The following is a 22,569-nucleotide window of genomic DNA, read 5'->3' on the forward strand; positions in this document are numbered from 1 at the left end:
CAGAGATCTGGGGAACTGAAATGTCTCTGGCTGCGTTCAGCTCTCAGCCTGGGGGCTGAGTAAGAAAGCAGGTTGGTGGGAGGACAGAGGATAAAGGGAACAAATTCTTTAGAATGAAGTTTTAATCTAGTGAACTTTAGATGGAAATGTTAAAGGGTGAATTTTTAAAGGTTGAGATCATAATTCTCACACAAATGGAAAATAAACATGTCAAAGATTTCATTTACTCATTGATTAACGAAGGAGCCAGTAAGATGTAAAAACTGGTTCAAAGGTGAATCCAAGGATCAGATACACATTTGGGCACTCAGAAATGTGAAAACGAAGTTGTCAGTAGGTACCAATCTGGTGAGTATCCACGAGGTAACAAGTGCACCCTCACTGTGCAAAGTTTACTTGCATCTCCATGGAGATGAATCATTTATGTCACTGTCAGTTTCCTACAACACAGAGTTGTCAAGTGGCTCAGAGACAGGAAAAGTACAGACCCTTCAATAATCAGATAACCCCTGGAAAGGGCCTCCAGACAACCTCTGGTTAAATCAAACATTTTACAGTTGCTAAGTAGAAGATCTGCAATTCACACCAGATCTCTGCATCTCTGTGAGTTCCAGCTCCTTTTTCTGTGCCCAGCACTCCTGGACAGTGACCAGTGTTTTTCAGCAATGGGTGGTATTGGCCACTTACTGTTCCATTTAATTTAAAAAGTCCTTGGCCTCGGGCATTTCCTTTGGACCCTGCAGCAACCTTGTGAAAGATTCCAAAGCCTCCACCCACCATTTGCTGAGGGAGTTTTCTCCTCTGTGCTGGTGTTCTTGGAAGTCTTGAAGGGCTTGGAGCCTGGTACCAGCCCTGGGGAAATGGCAGGAGAGTCACAAGACCCCCGCCCGCCCCGGGTTCTGGAGTGGGTGAAGAGACTGCTGGGGCCCAGGCTCTGGTCAGTTCTTTGCTGTTTGGGGACGCTGGTACAGCCAGATGATACCTTCGTCATGTAGGCGCTTCCAGACAGCTCTCTCTAACTTGAAGTCATGGTTTATGTAGAAGACCACTCGTTTCCATGACTTGTCATAGTAGTGATCAGAGAAACGCTCATGGCCCTCCGTGATGAAGCCATAGGCACTCACCTAGGTAAAGGTCGGAGGAGAAATAGGATCTGTGGTGGCTGTCACCCAGGCTCCTTCACGTGGGCCGACTCTGTGGGGGGGTTATCCTGGTTCTCTGCCTGGGGGCCTGGGTGCAGGTGCTTTGGATGCACACAGACAGTCGTGCTCGCTGCTGGTCCTGGACAGAGGTGTGCACCCGGACCGGCTCCTGTCCTGTGATGATCAGGCCTAGAACTAGCCCAGAGCTATTCTCCAGTTACTCCTGTTCCTGAAGTGGAGCCTTACCTTGTCACAGAGGTGCAGGGCAGTGAGCAGCAGGAGGGCACCGGTGGTGGGGCGGTATATTCTCCAGTGGGAACCGTCCAGGGTCTTCGACCTCAGAAACCTGTAAAATACCCCAGATCCCCAACTGTCAGGAGGCTGCACGGACGAGAAGCCCCTTCGCGGACTCTCTGCTCTCACCTGTTCTTCATGTACCGGAGAAAGTCTGGATGCAGCAGTAAGTATCTGTCCAATTGCAAGGCTTCCCGGAAAGCTTCCTGGGGCCTGTGCCTGTGGTCAGGGATGATCGTTCAGGCTCAGTTACTGGCTCAGTGGGGGCCAAGTCAGGGTCACGGGCATGGCTGGTGCCCATCTCCAGGTGGCAGCCAAGGCTGTCCCCACCTGCCCACCCCTTTGTAGCCATTCACTTCATGGTTCAGCCTGGTGGGGGTGGTGAGGGGCAGGAGGAGGGAAGTGGGTACCTGAACCAGAAGAGGCTCTTTCTCTGCAGGGTCTGGTTCAGGAGCAGGGCTTCCAGCCACTCGTAGTCCCGGGTGCCCTCTAGGAAGTGCAGATAGCGGACGTCCTAGAGAGCAAGGACAGCGAGTGACCCTGGGGTACTGCTTGAGGACCGTGGGCTGGGCAGCCTGGCTTTCACACCAGAGTGCCCTCTTGCTCTCTGCTGACCTGGTGTGGATGTCTTCTCTGCCCTTGTCCTTCATGTGAACAGAACCAGAACCAACCGCAGACTCTGTCCAGACCCGAGACGCTCATCTCCCCTCTCACCCACGAGTCCCCTATCCAGAGTCTGTGGCCAGGCCAGTTCCTTCCTCTCTGCTCACCTCCCCTATAGGCACATGCCGGAAACCCCGACTGCCCAGTATGAGAAGGGACTGGGTCAGGGAGAAGGCGGTGAAGCCATAGAAGGACGTGCGGGTCCCCACGTCCTGTTCATAGCCTTTAATGACAGCTCCACTCAATCTGTACAGAAAGACAAAGTGAGAAAGCACTGTGAGCAGAGAAGGGAGGGGTAGGCAGTTGGTGTGGGAGGACAGGGGCCCAGGAAAGGGAGAATGGGGGAGGCAGTGGCTATATACTGGAGAGCCCCGGGTTCCACCTTGTCCAGAGAGAGGCATGGGACACCCTGTCAGGTCCCTCGGAGCAGCCCATGTCTGCAGAAGAGGACTGGCCAAGGCAGCCGGGGTGGGATGCCTTACCGGAACACATAGTCATGGCTGTCTATCTCCTGGCCCACGTGGGAGTTGTTCAGGATGCCCCCGTTGCCCACCACGGCACAAGTGACGCACCGCGTGCTCCCGGTGGGGAGGCCGGCCAGGAGCAGCTGCTGCTGGGGCACCGGAGGGAACCTTGACACCACCTTCTGCACCACTGGAACGAGGAGGGGTACCTTCAGAGCCCGGTCCTCCCAGGTCTGCTGGCCCCAGCCTCCCTCGGGTGAGGACTTACAGGAGTAATTGAGCTCCATGAAGCCAAAGGGCGGTGCAAAGTGCTCCAGGCGGTTCCACTCGCTCTGGTTGAAGTGCCTGGAGTCCAGGAAGAGAGTGAGGTTGGGCAGCAAGAGGTTCTGGAGCCACGATGAATTGGCGGCTCTGGTCTTCAGAGAGTCAGGGCAGGTCTGTGTGCAGCAGGACACGGAGGTCAGGAAGCAGAGGCTGGGGAGGGCCTCAGTGGGGAAGGCACTGCCTCTGTCCCCTCTTCCAGTCCCAGGCTCTGCTGACCTTCCTGTCCCTGGTCTGGGCCCACTGGGGCCCTGAGGGGACCTAGGGAATGGGCATTCTCTACCCTCAAGGCAGAGGCACCTTCGTGAGTGGGAGAGGAATCGTGTGGCCTGTGTCCAGGGTGCTGTGGTGCCAGGGTTCAACTCTGTGTGTGAGCAGACACATCTGAATGCTGCCCCCTGTGCCAGGGCGTGGGAGGATAGCAGTGGGGGTGGCTGAAGAGGCAGCTTGGCTGGGAAGACCAGGCAGAGGGTGAGACTTGGTGCTGTCTCCCCTCCTGCCTGACGACCCTCCAGCTGCCTTCGGGACCTGCTGGGAGGGCCCTTCCTCACTCACACTTCTGGTGCCGGGGGAGCAGGACTCTGGGGCCTGCTGTCCCTCCTCCCCCATGTTGGCTGTCATAGGAGGGAGGGGTGTGTCGAGAGCAGGAGGTGGGCAAGGCGAAGTGGGTGGGTGCTGCCCGGCAGGGGCTCCAGAGCGGGAGCCCGGGGCTGGGACTCACCGTCTGCAGGCTCCCCCTGTCCAGGCTGTATTTTTCCTCAAAATCCCACCGAGGCTCAGACTTGAAGTTGGCGGCCTTGAGTCTCTGGCTTCTTGGCATGGTGGGGCTTGGGGAAGGGGCTGGCGGGGCGGCCAGGGTGGGCTTCTTCTTGGCCTGGACAGCTGCTGTCGTACTCGCCCTTGATCCTGTGGTCACACTCGGTCTCCCCATCGCCCTGGGTGTCGTCATCACCCTCCGTCTCGTGGTGGCTCTCGGTCTCATCGTCGGCCTTGGTCTGGGTCTCGTGGTGGCTCTGGGTCTCGTGGTGGCTCTGGGTCTCGTGGTGGCTCTGGGTCTCGTCCTCGGTGGTGCTGCTCCTGCGGTGGTCAACTTTTTCTCCCTGATTCCTGGACTGAGCCTCTGGGCTCTAGTTGCCACTTTGCTCTGGGGCGTCACTGTCCTGGCCGAGGTCAGCCTCCCCTTCTGGGCCTCTCTTCCTCCAGCTGTCTTCTTGTCCTCACTTTGCGGGGCTAGTGCCTCTGTCCTGGAGGAGGCCCTGTCCTTGTCCTGACCTCTTGGTGGCAGTGTGTCCACCTTGGCTGTCTCTTCTTCCTGGCTTGTAGGTGAGGCTGTGCCAGGTGCCCGGTGGGCCTCTGTCCTCCTGCTTTCTGTGGCGCTGCGGGCTGTGGGCCGGGGGTGTGTGTCTGGGGCACGGGTCTCCTTGGCTGACTTTGCAGGGGTGCTCATCCCCCATCCCATGATGGTCTTTTGTATCAAATCCCGAAACCTTTGTTCAGTGCTCTGTATATACTGATACCTGTGGAAGAGAGAACTTTTAGCAAAGAGTAGAAACAGTTCAGAAGCATGACTAGTGATTACGATCGTGCCTCAGGCCGACTTCAAACTAGTCTCCACAGGAGATGAAGGGGACGGTGTGGCCATCCGCAGAGATCACACTGCGTACTTTGGCAGTGCACCTGGAGATTTACCTGTGGTCAGGAGAGAGACCTTGGCAACAGCAAGCATTTGGGGTGCTGGCTCCCAGGCTGGACCGCCCTTCCTGCACCTACACCTGGGCCCCAGAGAAGACTGCCATTCTGGCTGTGAGTTGCAAGAATGGAATGGTTCTGTCACCTAATATTTGTGTCATTTGATTAACTTCCTTTTTAAAAAATGAAGCACAGGTAAATAAGTTACATAACATCATTCACAAGGAAGTGGGAGAGGCACATCACATACAGACCAGAGCTGCCAGCCTTCACGTCTTCTTTCTTTCTTTTGAGATGCTGGGGTGGAACCCAGAGTCTTAGGCATGCCAGGGAAGCGCTCTGCTCCATCCCCAACCTGAACCCCAGCCCAACTTTGAAAGGTTTGCCTTACAGACTAACTTCAAATATTACTGAGAGCCAAACCCTTAAAAACAAACTTTTGCTTGTTGGTATCATTAGGGAAAAAAATATATTCTCAATGCGTCTTTGTCAAAAGCCTACTCTTCATGCCACATCTCACATTAGATGTTGGCAATTGCAGGTGGAAGGCCTGTCCCAGCTGTGAGCAAGAGAAAGCCTACTAAGAGCCAGGTAGGAGACTCCTGCCTGGGTGTGGGGGCTGATGGAGCCCTTGGGAAGGCTGCCCCGGGGAGCATGGGACCGATGGTTGGCTGCTACAGGGCAGAGTGGGGGCAGGGATGGAGAGCCACTGGCGTGGTGTGTGGGATCCTGGATTTGGAATTTGCCATTTGTCCACTTGTGCAGGAGGAGCTATCGAAGACTTCCAGATGGGAGGTAGAGAGGGTGCTGAAGGAGGACGGCGCAATCCAAGTTCCATTCCAAAGGTTGTTTCTGGTGGTGGGGGCTAGTGTTGTGGCTCAGTGGTAAAGCGCTTGCCTAGTACGTGTGAAGCACTGGGTTCAATCCTCAGCACCACTTATAAATAAATGAATAAGCTGGGTGCAGTAGCACATGCCTATAATCCCAGCCGCTCAGGAGGCTGAGGAAGGAGGATCAAGAGTTCAAAGCCAGGGCTGGGGATGTGGCTCAAGTGGTAACACACTCACCTGGCATGCATGGGGCACTGGGTTCGATCCTCAGCACCACATAAAAATAAAATAAAGATGTTGTATTCACCGAAAACTGAAAAATAAATATTAAAAATTTTCTCTCTCTCTCTCTTTCTCTCTCTTTTTTTTTTTTTTTTAAAGAGTTCAAAGCCAGCTTCAGCAACTTAGCAAGGCCCTAAGCAAGTGAGACCCTCTCCCTAAATAAAGTACAAAATATGGCTGGGGCTGGGGCTCAGTGGTTGTGTGCCCCTGAGTTCAATCCCTGGTACCCTTATCCCCAAAAATAATAAAATAAAGGTCCATCAACAACTAAAAACATGTATTAAATAATTTTAAAAAATAAAAAAGGAAACATATTCAGGATGCCTGGTCTGACTTCTGGCATGCAAGGGTTTAGCTCCAGGAATCATGTTTCCTTTCTGTTTTTGACTTCTACATGAGACTGTGAGAGGTGTCAGCCACTTACATGTAACTTGGTTCAGGTGTCCTGGGAGAAACCTGGGTCTCTGACTTGAGGGGCCCCTGCACGACCCAGATGTTTGCAAGGGTTCCTGGGAGCCTTGGGAAGAGCCACGGCCCAGGAGGATTTCCAGGTCCTCAGTTCCTGCTGCTGTGCTCTGTGGCTGACTTTCAGGCCTCCCCACTAGTCCTGGTCACATGTGTCCCAAGCTCCCTCCTCCTGCTGGAAGTGTTCTTCTGAGCTACGTTTTGTTAACAGACTTACCAAGGCTACCTGGAGGGAAAAAGGAGGAGCATGAAGCCTGCAGCCCTACAGGCCTGAGCAAGGGTGTGAACACTTGGTCTATTAGCTCATAAGACTGGAGAAGTCTCCCGAACTTCCTGGACTCTTGGTTTTCCTATCTGTAAAATGCACTGCTGGGAAAAGGCTTTGGGGAGCATGAACTGAGAGCATGTAAAGGCACCTGGCAGAGGATGCAGCCCAACAGATACAAGTTCCCTCCCTTCTTCCCCTCAGGAGATTTCAAGGTCAATTTTGTAGTGGGTCCCAGTTCAGCAAGCACAGCTAGGAGTTTGCTTGCCTGGTTTCCGGTTCCTCAACTCCCCCACCCAGTCCAACAGTTATGCATTCATTGTTTGATTCAGCAGATATTTATTGAGCACTGCACAAGCTACTGGAGCCTCAGCGATGAGCTCAGCCAAACCCAACCTTCCCCATGGAGCCTGAGATATAAAGGGGAATGACAGATAGTCACACAAATAAGGATCAAATTGTAATTAGGAGCTGTGCTAGGAGAGCCAGGAACTTGGGGGGTGTCCTGGACATCGCTGGACTCCAGCTCTACTTCCTGCAATAATGTTGATACTGAAGCCGAACAGGTGTTGATTCTGTCACATTTTGAGGTGCTTGTGTGTTCAGGGAAATGCCATCTCTCAATGCCATCTTTTTTTATTCTGTTACAAACTCTGAGGCGGCAGAAGTCACCCTGGCAGCCCTCACATCATGCTGTCATAGTGCCACATCATGCCACATCAGGGCTTATGAAAGGCCTCCTGAATCCAAAAGGAAGTGGATTTAAACAAAAGCATAACATAATATGAAATATGTACACAGGACACGAGAGAACTCTCACTCAGCAAGCGTTTACCGAATGTCTGTTCTGTGCAAAGTGCTGTGCAGTTACCAGGAGCACAGACCAAATAAGGGAGGGACCTTGGACCCATGAAATGTCCAGTAATTGTTATCAGAGGCAGAAGACAAAGGCATCGTTATTCTTGGAGAAATACAGGGCTGGTTCCAGACAACAGGTTGACCATTTCAAGAGGAATAGGGGGTTATAGGCTGGGCAGACACCCCCGAAGTATCCATTATGAGAGAATACCACTCAGGACGCCCCGGAAGACCCAGCTGGTCAGGCTGTGTCCTTGGTGACTCACTCGGTTGATGGAGTGGGAGGGTCGAGAGCTGCCAGGATGGAGCTGACACTCACCCACTGTCTGGGCTCTGACAGTTCAGCACAAGCTCCAGCCCCAGCTGTTGGCTTGGTTCATCAGGCGGCTCTGGCAACCAGTGAGGCCGTTGGTGGACTCACCCTCACCCTGCAGCTTTCTCCTCCCCTAGAGGTCTTAGCACCCTGCTTGAGGAACTCTGGTGAATAACGTTTTCCCAGCCTGAACATTTTCCTGGATGTTGCTGTCTGGCCAAGGGCACCTAACAGGCAGCGGCTGGGGAGAGGATGAGGCGGGTGGTCTTCCGCACCGCAGACTATGCAGCTCGGACAGCTGGCCCTCTGCACAGTGGTCACACGGCCTCTGAAGACATACAGCGTGCCTCTCTAGAATCGGTATGGAGGCAGGAGTGGCCCAGGGACGCCCAGAGAAGACAGTTCTGTCTGCAAATGCTCCGGTTGCTTGAAAACTCATTGACATTGTGCAGGAAGTCACAGCAGTAATCCAGGGAGTGACATAATTATGTGATTTAAGTTTCAATTATCAATAATTAAACACACCTATGATTGTTAGGTTCACAGGTGTTTATACAAGCATTTCCTATTGTTACACATGGATTTACTGAATGCTAAAGTGGTGTACAGAAGCTGAGTATCCTGTTTTCATTTGTTCAGATCCTGAGCCATGGGCAGGGCTGGGGCAGGAGAACACTTTTCTATTAAGGGCATCTAGTCCAGAAGGACAGGGGAAATAATTATGGACCACACTTAAGCAAAAATAATAATAATAAAAAATAATAATAATAATTTCATAATTCTAATCTACTGGGGAGGTAAGAAAAAATATTGCATTTAATCATCATGAGGCTCATGCAGCTCTATTTGATAAAAGTAGCACATAGAAGAATGTTTCACTGCAGTCTCCTCTCTATTGGTAAAAACATCACCACGGGGAGCTTGGAGGCAAAGAAATGGCAACAGGTTCAAAGTTCATTTATGCCTGAAGTCATAAAGCAACTTGGCAACCAAGCAAGGTTTTCCGAGATTACAGCCTACAGACAATGCAGGATGGGATCCGAGGCTGTGCCAGAGGCTGTCTGAACTGAAGTTTGAGAATACTACCCCGGTCAGTGGTCACCTGTAATGGTGGCAGGAGTGGATTACTTCTGGAGCATAGGAAAGTGGTCAAAAGACTTGTGATTTCCACAGTAGTTTTGTACCTGGGCTCCTGAGCTGTGGTACGGAGACTGGGAGGGGTCCCAGTCAGCTGTGTGCCATGTCTGTCGTCATGAGTGGCCAGTCACACAAATGGGCGTCCCCTCACGTCTTTGAGTCCTGGGCTTCTCTAGGCAGTCCTGGTCATCAGCTTTGCAGCTCTGTCCCTCCCTGTGATTCCAGTTCCAGCTGTTTCTCCTGGAAGGGAGGCAGACCCGCCTTGGCCGCTCCTGGGTTGCCTGACTCCTGCTGTCCAGCCCTATTCCAGGGGCTGCTCCCGCCCCCCTCTCTTAGCCAGACCTGTGGGTTCCAAGACTCCCCTGTGTCCATGTAGCTGTCCCAGACCCCCCTGGAGTTTGGTGGCTCTTTGGGGTCTCCTTTCCTATCTGAAATGAAAACTGTTCTGCTTTTCCAAGTGGCAAGTGTATTTTCCCTGGAAATCCTGAAAAGTTTTAGATGATTTAAAGGTTTTGAATGATTTTTCAGTGGGCCGCTTCAATGGCTAAAAGCTGTACAACTGCCTACATTACCTTTGTGGGTCGAAACATTTGCTGGAAATCCGTGTTTTGTTATTCTGAGTGTTCTTTTTCAGGTCAGAGCTCATTCATTTGGAGAGTTACTAAGGGGATGATGTATCAGGGGAAGAGGAAACGTTCAGAGGAAACCTTTTTAAAAATAAAAATTGTTTTAGTTGTAGTGGACACATACCTTTTATTTTTATGTGGTGCTGAGGATCTAGCCCAGTGCCTCACTCGTGCTAGGCGAGCGCTCTACAGCTGAGCCACAACCCCAGACCCCAGAGGAAACTTTTGTTTGCTATGAGCCCTTCAATTACAGAAGGGGAGATGGGACAGAAGAGGAAGAAAAGAAAAAAATTCAGAGGAAAAAAATGAGGAAGCAATTCCCAAAGCACACCCTGCCTAGGGCTCCTCAGGCGCTCTCTGGGATGCCTGTCTCCTCCCTGGACTCACTGGGCCAGAATGATAGTGAGTTGGTTTGAAAGTTGGGTGTCCTCTGTCTCTGTCGGTAAAACACACCTCCTGTCCTCAGGCAGGGCTCGCCCCTGACTCCCAGGCCTGAATATTGTGAGAGCTTGGGAGAAGATGCAGAGTAGGGGTGGTGGTGGGCGGGACCAAGCCATCCAGGGAGGAGGTGTTTTAAACAACAATGGCAGATGCGGGGCAAGAGTCAGACACAGGGTCTTCAGTACATGGTGCTGGGAAAGCTGGATATCCACACCAGATACACAAGCCAACTGACAGCCTATCGAAATAGCCGGCGGCCCGGTGGCACAAATCCTGCCTAACGTGCCTCAGGGCCTGGGAGCCACCCCCAGCACAGGGGAAAAGGGGAAAGGATCAAAGACCTAAAGGTAAAACCTGAAGCTGTGGGAAGAAAACATATGGGACATGTTTTAAGACATTGTTCTGGGCAATTAATTTTTTGGATAAGACCCCAAAGGTACAGATGACAAAGACACAGACAAGTGGCATTATATCAAACAATATGGGGCTGGGGCTCAGTGGCAGAGCGCTTCCTAGCATGACGAGGCACTGCGTTCGACTCTCAGCACCACACATAAATAAATGAATAAAATAAAAGGTTCATCAACAGCTAAAAAAAAAATTAAAATATGCTCTGCACACAAAGGAAACCATCAATGGAGTGCAGGGATGACATACAGAATAGGAGGAAATACTGGAAACTATCCATCTGACAAGGGATTCACATCCACAGAAGAAGACAAGGTACTCAAACGGCAGCAAAAACGAGAATCATCACTTGAAAATAGCAAATGATCTGAACAGACATTCTCAAAAGAAGGTACACAAATGGCCAAATATGTGAAAAATTGCTGAATGTCATTGATGATGAGGAATGCAAACAAAACAGAGGTGATCTCAGCCCAGTTTGGATGGCTATAATAAAAAAGGCAAAAGATCACCGCCAGCAGCGTGGACGGATTCCCCTTTACAGAGAACCCTCTGAAGGCTCCTCGGCCAACTACAAATACCGCACCATAGAACCCAGCCCAAGGAACTGAGATCTGTGCCATCAGAGACCTGCGCTCCACATTCACTGCAGCTGTATTTACAAGAGCCAAGGCATGGAATCGGCCAAGTTTTCATCCATTGGTGGATGAGGGGGTGAGAAAAGGTGGTGTGTGCAACAATGAGAGGTTGGCCAGCCGAAAAATGGGGGTCTGCCATTTGTGGCAACATGGGTGGGACTGGAGGGTGTCAGGTAAGTGAAATAAGATACACGTGTTCTCACCACGGGAAGCTTCAGAAGCTGATTTCATAGAAAGCAGAGTAGTGCTCAGTAGTGGGAGGAAGCATGGCCAGAGATGGACACCAAAATGCCACTAGATGGGAGGAGTGAGGAGGAGAAGTGAGTTCCAGTGTCCACAGCATGGGACAACTGGTCGGCAATGACATATATTTTGCAAAGGGCTCGAAGAGAGCTGTTTGAAGGTTCCAACACAAAAACGTGATACATCCTGCCTGGCCAGGTTCGGGGGGCAAGTCACCAAACCCTTTGAGCCTCCATTTCCTTATGCATTAAATGGGATTCTTAATACCTGTCTCATAAAACTTACGATCCAATGTATAGAAGGCACTTTATTTTCCTTTCTTTTTTTCTTTCCACATTTTTTATTGGTGCCTTATGGACGTGCAAAATGATGTGATTTGTTGTTACAGATCCATGCATATCCAGATATGCTCACAGGACAACAGCGTGATTTGGACTTTTATTACCATGCCTTACTAAGGTAGGCTGGTCAAACTGGGACAGTTGTCAATGCTGGAATGACACAGTAACTGCTGCCCAATCAGCTTCCAGAGAGGACACTTGAAAGGGATGATCAGCCCAAGGCTGGGGGTAAACCATCTGTCATTGACAGCACTTAACCACTTCAAGTTGAGAGGTCAGAGGACAGCAGGTCAGCCATGTTATTCAGAAACGTGGGGTCAGTGCCAAAAGACACAGCAGGATAGTGGAGTAGTAGCCTTGGGGATCAGGGTCCTGGGGTGGGAGGTAGGCCTCAGCATGGTAGCATTGGTCTTTAGAACTGTGCACGTCTTGTTAACAAACATGAAATATTGAGGAGAGGGGCTGGGGTTGTGGTTCAGCAGTAGAGCGTGCGTTTGCCTAGCACATGCGAGGCCCTGAGTTTGATCCTCAGCACCACATAAAAACAAACAAATAAATAAATGAATAAATAAAGGTATTTTTAAAAGTTTTAAAAAAATATTGAGGAGAAAAACTGAAAACAAAATGAGACATTGAAAATCCCATGAGAATTAGAAAGCCCCAGGCAATGTTTATTTGGCAAATATTTTCTTAAATGACTGGCCATATGCCCAGCATAGGATGTCTGTTAGGGACCAACAGCCGGGTCACCCATCTTAGAAGCTCAGCCTACCAGGGAGACGGACATGAATATCCACAGCTGCAACAGGTGTCACAGACGACTCAGGAAGACAGCTCTGTCTGGGAGGCCTCTGCAATGGGAAGTGACACCCAAATTGAGCCTTTTTTCTCCTGAGTTCAGCAGTGAGGGAGGAAATGTGTGCTCCCTGCAGAGCCAGGGGTGTCAATCTCCTATCACCCCATCCTCTGCAAGAACGCACTGTTAGTCCCGCAGGCGTGAGCCGCCAGGTCCCTGTCCTGTGCAGTTGTCTAGTGTTCTGGAATGTTATTTAACTATTTTCCTCCCTGCACCCCCTCACCTCCCCTAGCAGTTAAGAGTCTGTTCCATGTTCAAAATTTGGTGAAATAAGACCCGGGGTTGTGGCTCAGCGGTAGAGCGCTCGCCTAGCCTGTGTGAGGCCCTGGGTTCCATCCTCAGCACCACATACAAATAAATTTTTTTTAAAAAAATTTAAAAATTGGTGAAATACATAAAATGTCTTGGAGAAGTTAGGAGGGAGGAGGACTTACTACTTCCCACTGCCATTGTCCCTTCCCTGGAAAGACTTGCTCTGGTTGGGGGAGGGGGGAGAGAAGGGAGAGCAGAGACAGGAGAGAGATCTGTGTTCAGGGGATCAGAGGCCACTATCCCCTGTGGCAGTGATCTGGGGGTCTGACACTTCCCCAGAAAGGAAATGGTTTCATGCAGAGCCTTGGGAGATGGGACCACAGACAGTCCAAGCCAGGTGGACCTGGAGGAAGCCCAGGGACAGGGACAGTACTGCTTGGCAGCAGCTCCGCCAGGGGCTAAGAGTCTGCTGCCCTCCCATGCTTGGCACCACTTCAGGTCCTGGAGCCCTTGGCAACATCCTGGGATGGGCCAGAGGGGGAAGAACGGTGAGGTTAAGTTCTCCTGCAGCCTGGAGAGGCCCGGAATTGGAAATCAGGAGGTCCCAGAAAATAAGGTTGTGTTTCTTATTCCAAAACAAATTAAAATGGAAAGCAGACTTCATAGATGTGTTTTTAAAGCTTACTGTCAATCATCCTCTCTAACATATTCATACCAGGCAGCAGAGGGTGGCTTTAGATCACATCTGCACATCAGCCTGCAAAACCTAGCCTGGGACCAACACCTTCACAGTTTGATGCACTTGACCTTGTCCTAAGAAGATGTGAGAGGTGGCCAGTAACCTTGGTCTGAGGTCACAGAGCTGCTCTAAGTCTCTCTTCTTCACCCCTTCCTCCATCCTCCTTGTGGCCTAGTCCGGCAGATCTGGCACTCTCGGCTCGCTCTTCCTATCTGTACCGTCCCTGCTCAGGTATCCTGAACTCTGACCCCGTAACTGTCCCCATCATCCAGGACATCCAGTGGCAGAGTAACCTGCATCGAGCACAGACTTGAGCAAGTCATCCTGAGCTCTTAAAGTTCTATAGCATAGAATAACGTCTGTAAATACTTTGGCCTGCTATTTAAGGGCAGGAGTTTATTCTTTCATCAACAAGCATTTATCTATGCTCCTGTGCTGTGTTCAGGACATGCTCAAAATGCCGAGGAAATAGAGACAAATAAGAGGCTGCCCACAAGAAATGCGTGCTCTGGTGGGAGACGAAACAAAACTCTGGGTTTGTTGAACCTGAGGAGCTGAAGGGCAGAGCCTGGTGTTGGGGCTGAGAGTCTGGACGGCAGCCAGCTTGCCTGGGATGCATTTGTGACCAGACTGTCCTGGGCACGTTATTTTCTCTGTAACAGGGAGTGGTGGTGATGACGTATCTGTCTAAAAAACCTAATGCAGAACCGCCGTGACTCTGAGACCAGGCCTGGCACACAGCAAGGGCTGCACTGGTGCTGGTTGATCAGCCACCGACGACTCCCTCCTGAGCATTCTGGGCCACCGCTCACACTGTTCCCTTGGTTTGCATCGTCCCTGATGGCTGAAATGTCACACAGTCATTAGGCTTCTCCGTGACGTTCTCACTCCGACTCCCCCTTGGACTTGGTCCTCCCTGTCTGCTTCGTGGCACCTGTCACGTGTCCTGCCCGCCGCCTTCTTTGTACGTGTCTCTCGCTTTCTTTAGACTTTGCATCTCTTGGGAGTCAACACACAAGGGAGATAGTGGGAGAATGGCATTTGGAGCCAAAGTCCCCTAAGTTCAAGTATCTGTTTTGCCATTTTCTGGTTGGGTGGAATCAGCGTTGACCTTTTTGAGCCTCATATTTGAGATCTTTCAGAAAGAATAAATACCCTGATGTTGGCTGTCTACCAAGGAGTACACCGACAGCTCCTGGGTAGAGGGTGCTCTGGAGACATCTCCAGTTCTGAAATGTTAGTGATGTATCATGAAAGTCGTTGTCGACACCTTGATTTTGACCCTCATAAATTAAGGTAAGCTTTTTAAAACTCCCTTTTATGTCTGGTTTTTTATTTTTTATTTTTTTGGTTCTGGGAATTGGATCCAGGGGCACTCTACCACTGAGCCACATCCCCAGCCATTTTTAATAAGTTTTATTTTTAGAGAGGACCTCACTAAGTTGCCAAGGTTGGCCTTGAACCTGTGATCCTCCTGCCCCAGCCTCCTGAGTAGCTGGGATCAGAGGTGTGTGCCATTGTGCCTGGATTGTGTCTGGTTTTACTGTTACCCTCGTCCCAGAAGCACTGTGGGACCAAGACTGAGGAGGGTGGACCGTGCCAGTCTCTAAGGTGCAAAGCTTGTTTTTCACGTTTGCCTCTTCCACTCTGCTTCCTGTTCCTTTGACATGCCTCTCGATGTCCCCTTTCTTCCTGCTCCCAGATTCTCTTCGCCTTGAGATTCAGTGGTTAGTCTCCCCCTGTTGGACTTTGTGTCAGGGTCATTTGCTTGGGAACTCTCTCTGTATCCCACCCTAGGTCGCCACTGCTGGTCAGGCCAAGATGGCACCCACTCCACCTTCCCATCCACCCAGTTCACCTCTGACGACTAAGGGCCTTCACATACCAGTCTCATGAGGTCACCGCTGCCTGCATGTCCTGTGCAGCAAGCCTCTGTCCCCACCCTGCTGCAGGGCTGCTGCTGCCCAGGGCCAGCCCTTCGCTGCTCTGGGGTCAGTTGGCTATGGCTCGTCAAGGCCAGAGGACTTGTTTTAGGTCAGCTCCTTGTTTGTAGGATTTCCTCACCCACACGCCTTTCCCCCGTCCCTCATCTGAGCCCTGCTCGTCTCAAGTGCCACATCCTCTGAGAATCCTTCAACAGAGAATTTCCAGGGAGTCTCTTCCAGGGACTCCGTATGGCACTTGGTTCTTCTGTTAACCATTTGGGAACTTAATTATGTACACAGTTTATTGAGCAGCATAATATGTTCCCTTTTTCCCATTCCTTTTTTTTTTTTAAAGAGAGAGTGAGAGAGAGAGAGAGAGAATTTTTAATATTTATTTTTTAGTTCTCGGTGGACACAACATCTTTGTTGGTATGTGGTGCTGAGGATCGAACCCGGGCCGCACGCATGCCAGGCGAGTGCGCTGCCGCTTGAGCCACATCCCCAGCCCCCCTTTTTCCCATTCCTTAATGGAAATGGGAATGACTCCAAAATGTTATAGTCACTTTTGAGGCTGAAAATTCAGTCTTAGGAGGCTGAGGGTGTAGCTCAGTGGCAGAGCATTGCTTAGCATGTGCAGGGCCTGGGTTCACAGTACCAAAACAAAACAACCAACCAAAAAACCCGAGACTCGGTCTAAGAAAAATTACAATATAATCTGTCTCCTCTCCCCCGCTCTCTGTCTCTCGCCCTCGCTCTCTCTCATGTCTCTGATCTCCTGGAGAGCTCCAGGTGTCCTACGTGGTTCAGAGCTCCTCTCCTGTTCCCCCTTGCTGCCAAACCAGAGCTACAACCCTCTCAGCTGCAGGTAGGGATGGGGAGACAGGGATGAGATGAGGGGAGTTTGGGGAGATGAGGGAGCAAGGGAGGGGGCGGCAAGATCATGGCCAGTCAGGATAACTCTGCCCCTCTTTCTTTCCTTCTGTGGCGTTGGCTGGGATGGAGCCCGGGGCCTTGCAGGTGCTGGGCCAATGCTCTACCTCTGGGCGAAGGCCCGGGCTGCCACCTCTGTCAAGGCTCAGCTCTTCTGACCTTGGCCTTATTACTTGAGTGCCCACCTGCTGGTGTGTGTTGGGGAGGTGTCTCTGCTCACCCCGAGGCTCCGTCAGCCTCTGTTTGATGGCAGGGACCTGCTGACCTGGTCTCACTGTCAGTAAGCATGGCTTTTCTCCAGGAGGGGCCTTCCTGGCCTGACCCCTGCTGCCCCTGGCAGCCATCAGCATTTCCACACGTTTCCTGGGGTGAGTGGTCTCATTACTTGGCTCCAGAAAGTAGCCGGGCAGTTTCAAGGCTCTGATCCCCATCCCTGTAGCACACGTGCCACAGGAATGACTGGGATGGGCAGTGTGGCTCCGTCATCTTCCCCACACATCACCCTGCCCAGAGTCACAGTGGCCTTTGGCCTTCAGAAACCTCTAGAGCAGACATCTCCTGGCCACTAACCTCTGTCCTTTAACTCCTGGAGAAGGTGGCCAGGAGCCCTGTCACCAGCGGCCGTTCATCTGCAGGCCAGTGTCACCTTGCAGGGCTCCCCAGGAGAGCTGTGCTGCTTTAGCATCTCCTCCCCTCACTATCCTACTTAAGCTTGATGGATTTGGGTTTTGCTGATAAAAATCAAGAGTCCTGGAGAATGTTCATGTTCATGTTCAATTCTGCAGGATTAACTTATTCAACATAAAGGGGGAAATGCAGGAATATTAGTAGAAAATTAAAAAGAAAACTTGTATGATTTTGGGGTAGGACTTGTTTTCCTAAAAATTGCACAAAAAAGGGCTGGGGATGTGGCTCAAGCGGTAGCGCGCTCGCCTGGCATGTGTGCGGCCCGGGTTCGATCCTCGGCACCACATACCAACAAGGATGTTGTGTCCGCCGAGAACTTAAAAAAAAAAAATTAAAAAAAAATATGCCATTTGTTAAAAAAAAAAAATTGCACAAAAAGCCCAGTGACCATAAAGGAAAAGATTTATCTACATAAATATTACTTCTGTATGAGGTACAATATCACAAACACGGAATAAACATTGGGCCAAAGGAAACATTTGAAGCATTGTAACATATAAGTCAGAAAAGAGTTAATATGCCCAATACACGGGAATCTCTTACAAATAGGAAAAAGAAATAATTTACTTAAAAAAAAGAGCAAACGATATGAACAGAGCATTCATGGAAAAATACAAATGATTCTGCTACTCGGGAGACTGAGGCAGGAGGATCGCAAATTCAAAGTCAGCCTCAGCAACTTAGCAATACCCTGTCTTTAAATTAACTTTTAAAAAAAGCGGGGGCCGTTAGAGGCGGTGGCCGGGACTGTGGCCCAGAGGTAAAGCACCTCTGGGTTCAATCCCTGGTACCAAAAAAGAAAACAGAAAAGTACAAATGGTTAACATCTTTAAAAAGAGCCTTAGCTTCCCCAATAAACTGGTAAATGAAAATTTAAAAAAGAAGCACACTTTTGACTATAGAATGGAAACCCCCAAAGCATTAAAGCTCTCCGGGGTTGCCACATCTGGCGGAGAGCTGACCTTCTCGCCCCCTAGTGTTGCCTTTGGGGAAAATGCTTTGACGTCTCCATTAACATTTCTTATGTCTGTAATCATTGTCTTGGCAATCCAATTGCAAGAAATCCCTCTACAGAAACGCTACGGAAATGTACAAAAGGAAGTGAAAAATAAGTGACAATCCGGTTGCCCACCCCTATGTCCAATACCCCTGTGCTAATCAATAGGGCTTGGCTAAAGAAACCCTATCAGTTCTGCAAAATGCTATGCAGCTATGAAAAAGAAGGGAGTGGGAGTGGGGCTGGGTATTATCTCAAGGCAGAGCGCTTGCCCAGCATGCATGAGGTCCTGGGTTCCATCTCAGCACCACAAAATTAATTAATTAATTAATTAATGATAATAATAAATAGTAGTCTGTGAATCAATAACATGGAAAAATGTCTACCATAATCGTGATTTTAAAATTTCCCTGTAGCCAGGCCTTGAATGCCTGTAATGCAGCTACTTAGGAGGCCAAGGCAGAAGGATCAAAAGTGTGAAACCAGCCTGGGTAACATAGCGAGATCCTGTCTCAAAATCAAAAGGGCTGGGGAAGTGGCTCAGTGGTAGAGCACCGGGGTTTAGTCCTCAGTACTGAAAAAAATAATTGTCCTGTGGCACAGTAAGTGTGGTGGGATACATAGATGAAGGTGTTACATAGCATAAAGGAGACATACTTGGGATACAGGATCAGAATACCTGGGTTTAAATCCTGGCCCTGAGATGTTATTTAGGTGACTCAGCTTAGCTCTCGGTGTCTCAGCATCCTCATAATAATGAGAATTAGTTAATGAACATAAAGCATTTAGCACAGGGCCTGGCACACAGTAATGCTGTGGAAGTGTGAGCTGTAATTGTAATACCAACATATGAACAGTGATCAGATGTGGGGTGTCACGGAGTGACCTTCACTTCCTGCCTCTCTTCTCTGTATTATTTTTAACTCTATGCAAAACCAAAAGAAGAAAAAAAAATTTGAGTCTGGAAGGAAAAGGGCCTCTCACTGCCAGAGGGTATTTATTTTCTAAGAAAAATGACTCTTTTTGGAGGACTAACTTGGGGCACAGAATCAGAGCTGCCTCCCTCAGTGGAAGCTCCGTTTCACTGACAGACTTCTGGGGGTGGCATGGTTTTAAACAAATGGAACAGCTGGGACGCGTCTTTGGCTCTAGGCCTGTGAGAGCCAACGCTGAGGCTGCTGGCCTTACTCACGGTCCGAGAGCGGAGCTCATCCCATTTCCACCTGTGCTCTCTGCTGACCGCTCCCTGCCCCACAGGAGCCGGGTGGCGTCCCTGGACTTTGGTTCTCCCACTGCCACTATCTCCTCCATCTCCCTAGGGTCCATTTCCCTCGGGTTTCCCAACCAGTGGTTCTTGACATCTCTGATCTGACACCTTCACAAGTGGCTCAGCGGTCCCAAGGCTCCCTGGGCTACAGTTTTCAGTCCCCCTCAGGGGACAGGAGGAACCTGGAAGGGTGCGACTCTTACCTGGAAGGCTTCATGCTGGGCTCCTTAATGAAGGAAGGCAGGGTGAGGAGGAAGAAGATCAGCGCGGCCACAAGCAAGGGCCACACTTGGCCCAGGCGACTGAGTCGACTGAGTCTCCGTGGGCAGGACCTCATGCTGGTGAGTGGGGCCCTATAGAAGATTTCTCCATATCCTGGGGCTGGATGTGAACAGGGACGGGCTCCCGCCCAGGCCTCCAGTCAGGGAGTGTGCACCCTGTCTTCACCGGGAGCCACTGTGGTGAGTGCGGAGGCTATCAGTCTCTGCCAGGGGAAGAGGAACCGCCTTCTCTGCTTTATGAAGGCTTATAGGCTGGCGTGGCTGCAAGGAAGAGAAACTCCTTTTGTTCAAACAAGTTCACCTTCCTTTGCTGTCTCTGAAGCCAATTTCTGAATGCAGAGCTTCAAGAGGACTACATCCATGAGAAGCAAGCGCACTTTATCAAGTTCCTTGATCTGATCGCCTCATTCCCAAATGGGAAAAGCAGAGGCCCGAGCCTCTGGGCTGTCCCAAGGACACTGTGAAATCACCACATGCAGTAGTGCCTTGTTTATGGGAGGCACCGGCTCTCGGTCACCGTGGCCTTTCCACCTTCCTCCTCCTCTTCTGAAACCTTGTGCACTCCGCCAGGCACCCACCGTGCATGGAACCCACCGTGTGAGGCTTCATGGGCCCCAGGGTGACTTGCGCAGCCACAGGAGGGACCATGGCCCTCCCCATTTCACAGTTAAGGAGACTGCCTCTGCCAGCCAGCGGTCACCCAAGACCACAGTGCGCTGCTGGCTCCGGGTCCCCATCTGCCCAACCCAGAGGTTGCATTCTCCACCGCTGCCCAGCAGCCCTCTGAGAAATTAGCACCGCCTTGATTTTAGAAAAAAAAAAAAAAAAGAAAGAAAGAAAAACAACATATTACTCTTGAGTGAAAATTACAACCCAGATCAGTGGGGTGGAATAATCCACAGTTCACTTCCCGGTTCTCAGGTTCCAGCCCCATGCTGCCAGGCGTGTGAGGTCCAGGAAAAGACATGTTTTAGGGGAACTGACTCTAGGCATCATAATTCTTATGTTTGATAAATCTACTTTTATCTCTCTCCTTTTTAAACTAAAACTTTCGACTTTGGTCTTGTTTGTAAACCATCCAGCAGGGCGTGTGAGAACTTCTATGCAGATAAGAGTTGTCAAAAGGTCATTTGCAGTGAAAAGTGAAGCAAGAAGATGATTGTCATTTCCTTTCACTCATGAGAGAGGCAGACCAAGAGAGAATGGTCGAGAGAGAGTGCAGAAGCTCAGGTTAGAGTAAGAACTGTTAAAAGGCATTGCAAACTGGGGCAAAACTGGTTTTTCCACATCTTCTGTAACTTTTTTCAAGCTGAGTTGGGTGTGAAGGGCTCTGGAGGGGAGTGGGACTTTCCCTGGAGGACCTTAAGCAGAGCTGGCTGTTTCACCCGAGTGGCCACCGCTCGGCACTTCACGGCCTCCCATCTTCACCTACAGACAGAGAGTATGTGTGTGTCTACGGCACCCACAATTTTGAGTTGTAAATCTCCGAAAGGCCAGAGGAGAGCAGCTCCTCTGGAGGGTTGCCCTGCACCAGCAAGTGTGCCTTGGAGTCATTCAGGGTGGGACTTCTTGAAAAGCGTCAGCCATTGGATCCTCTCTGCTCTGAGGGATATTCGATGGCTTAGAGGAATCCTGGATTAAGTGAAAGGCATTTCAACTTTTGGAAGGTTGAAAGCCCCACACTGGAGCTGGTGGGGTAGAGGAAGAAAATTACTTTTCCTCTGCCTTTCTAAGTTCTTGGAGGGGACCCCTGTCACAGGTGGCCTGTGACAACTCCAGCTTGTGTAGGATTGTCAACTCACATGGAAAATAGGTGCTGGGGAGAGGCGGGCAGAGGGGAGGCAGGGGGGAAATGCGTGGGTGCAGCCGTCACCTGCGGCTGGAGCTCCCTCCACCTGTCACCATTCTTTTTCTTTATAAATGTAATTTTCCCTTGAAAAGGACAACTTCAACTCTGCTCTTAGACCTTTTTCTGGGCCTGCTGTTTCTCAAAATAATCAGTGGAAAATAATTCTGATGCCAAAGAGGCATATTTTGAGGGGTGGGGTGGCATATTTTGGTCTTCTACCTTGAGGGGCTGTGCTCAGTGCCCTTCTTATGTACCTGATCTTCTCAAATTCTGTACTCAACCTCCTGAGCCGCTGGGATTACAGGCGTGCCCCACAGAGCCCAGCAAGAGCCTACTTTTAAAGATGATATCACAAGCAGATGTGTTCGATGTTTATCATTGTGTCTGGGCATCAGATGAGACACTATCTCAAAAAGGATGCAGCCCTATGTAAGCATCCAAATAAAGGCACCGATAAAAACTGTAAGAACCCAGAAAGAAGTCAGAGCCAGCAGTGTCTAAATAAGTGGTGTAGGAACCCGGCTCCTTTCTCAGTGGCTCTGTGGACCTAGACAGACCACAGGAACAAGAATAACCTGGGATCGGGGCTGGGGCTATAGCTCAGCGACAAAGTGCTCACTTAGTACATGAAGGGCCCTGAGTCCGGTCCTCAGCACCACATAAAAATAAATAAATAAATAAATAGATAGATTGTGTACAACTACAACTAAAAAAATAAATACTAAAAAAAATGATAATAACCTGGGATCAGTGAACACAGTAGCTTTCTCTTCCTGACCTTGGTGGAGGCCCGTGTCGGAGCTGTGAGCACGTCCTCTGTGCAGAGGTGACTGAGGGAAGCACCTCTGTCCTTGGTGTCCTTGCTTGGGGAGGGGGATACCGTCACATAACCAGCTTCACATTTTTCTTGGTCTGTAAATTGTCCCTGTCTGTGTGCGGTGTCAAGATCTGGATCTTCTTTAGGAGCAGTTGTGTTAGGTCACAGACTTCAGGTGCTGATGGGTCTTCTGTGATGGCTATTATCAGGCCCTCCTATGTCAGACTCTCCCTTCAGAGCCTCTCGGCTTGATTTTTCAGTGGGACTGACACAGGTGACTGCATCTTGCTTCTGATCACTCCATGAGCGCCTCACATTCCTGCCTTGTGAGTCTTTCTCAGGATGTCACCCATTAGTGTTGGGACTGTAAAATCAGGGTGTGACAATTATGCTGTGAAACACAATGTCTTGTTGGTGGAATGACGCTTTTGCCAATGTGAAATGTCCCTCTTTATCTCCAGGAGAAGATTTCATCTTAAAGTCTGTTTTGCCCGGTGCGGTTGCCATATGCACAGTAGGGTTTCATCCTTTTACTTGTAACCTATTTGT

General features: G+C 50.2%; 1 protein-coding gene and 1 long non-coding RNA gene across 2 annotated transcripts in view; one reads left to right on the forward strand and one right to left on the reverse strand.

The window, feature by feature from the left end:
- Positions 1 to 2,937, forward strand: part of LOC308636602 — a 60,722-nt gene extending 57,785 nt beyond the window's left edge. The window contains exon 7 of the long non-coding RNA XR_014019449.1: positions 2,926 to 2,937. This is a non-coding gene — a long non-coding RNA (uncharacterized lncRNA). The remainder of the gene's footprint in view (positions 1 to 2,925) is intronic.
- Positions 142 to 19,877, reverse strand: ST6GALNAC1 (ST6 N-acetylgalactosaminide alpha-2,6-sialyltransferase 1). The gene is made up of 9 exons (XM_081272180.1): positions 19,277 to 19,877; positions 3,606 to 4,401; positions 2,832 to 3,000; positions 2,582 to 2,753; positions 2,207 to 2,345; positions 1,847 to 1,950; positions 1,566 to 1,655; positions 1,389 to 1,488; positions 142 to 1,124 (listed from the first exon to the last, which is right to left on the reverse strand). Exons 1-9 carry the CDS (start codon positions 19,408 to 19,410, stop codon positions 939 to 941), a joined length of 1,890 nt encoding a protein of 629 aa, XP_081128306.1. The 5' UTR covers positions 19,411 to 19,877; the 3' UTR covers positions 142 to 938.
- Positions 19,878 to 22,569: the final 2,692 nt, after the last annotated feature.

The sequence above is a fragment of the Spermophilus citellus genome (assembly GCF_964194105.1).
Source record: "Spermophilus citellus genome assembly, chromosome: 17".
NCBI classification, from domain to species: Eukaryota; Metazoa; Chordata; class Mammalia; order Rodentia; family Sciuridae; genus Spermophilus; species Spermophilus citellus.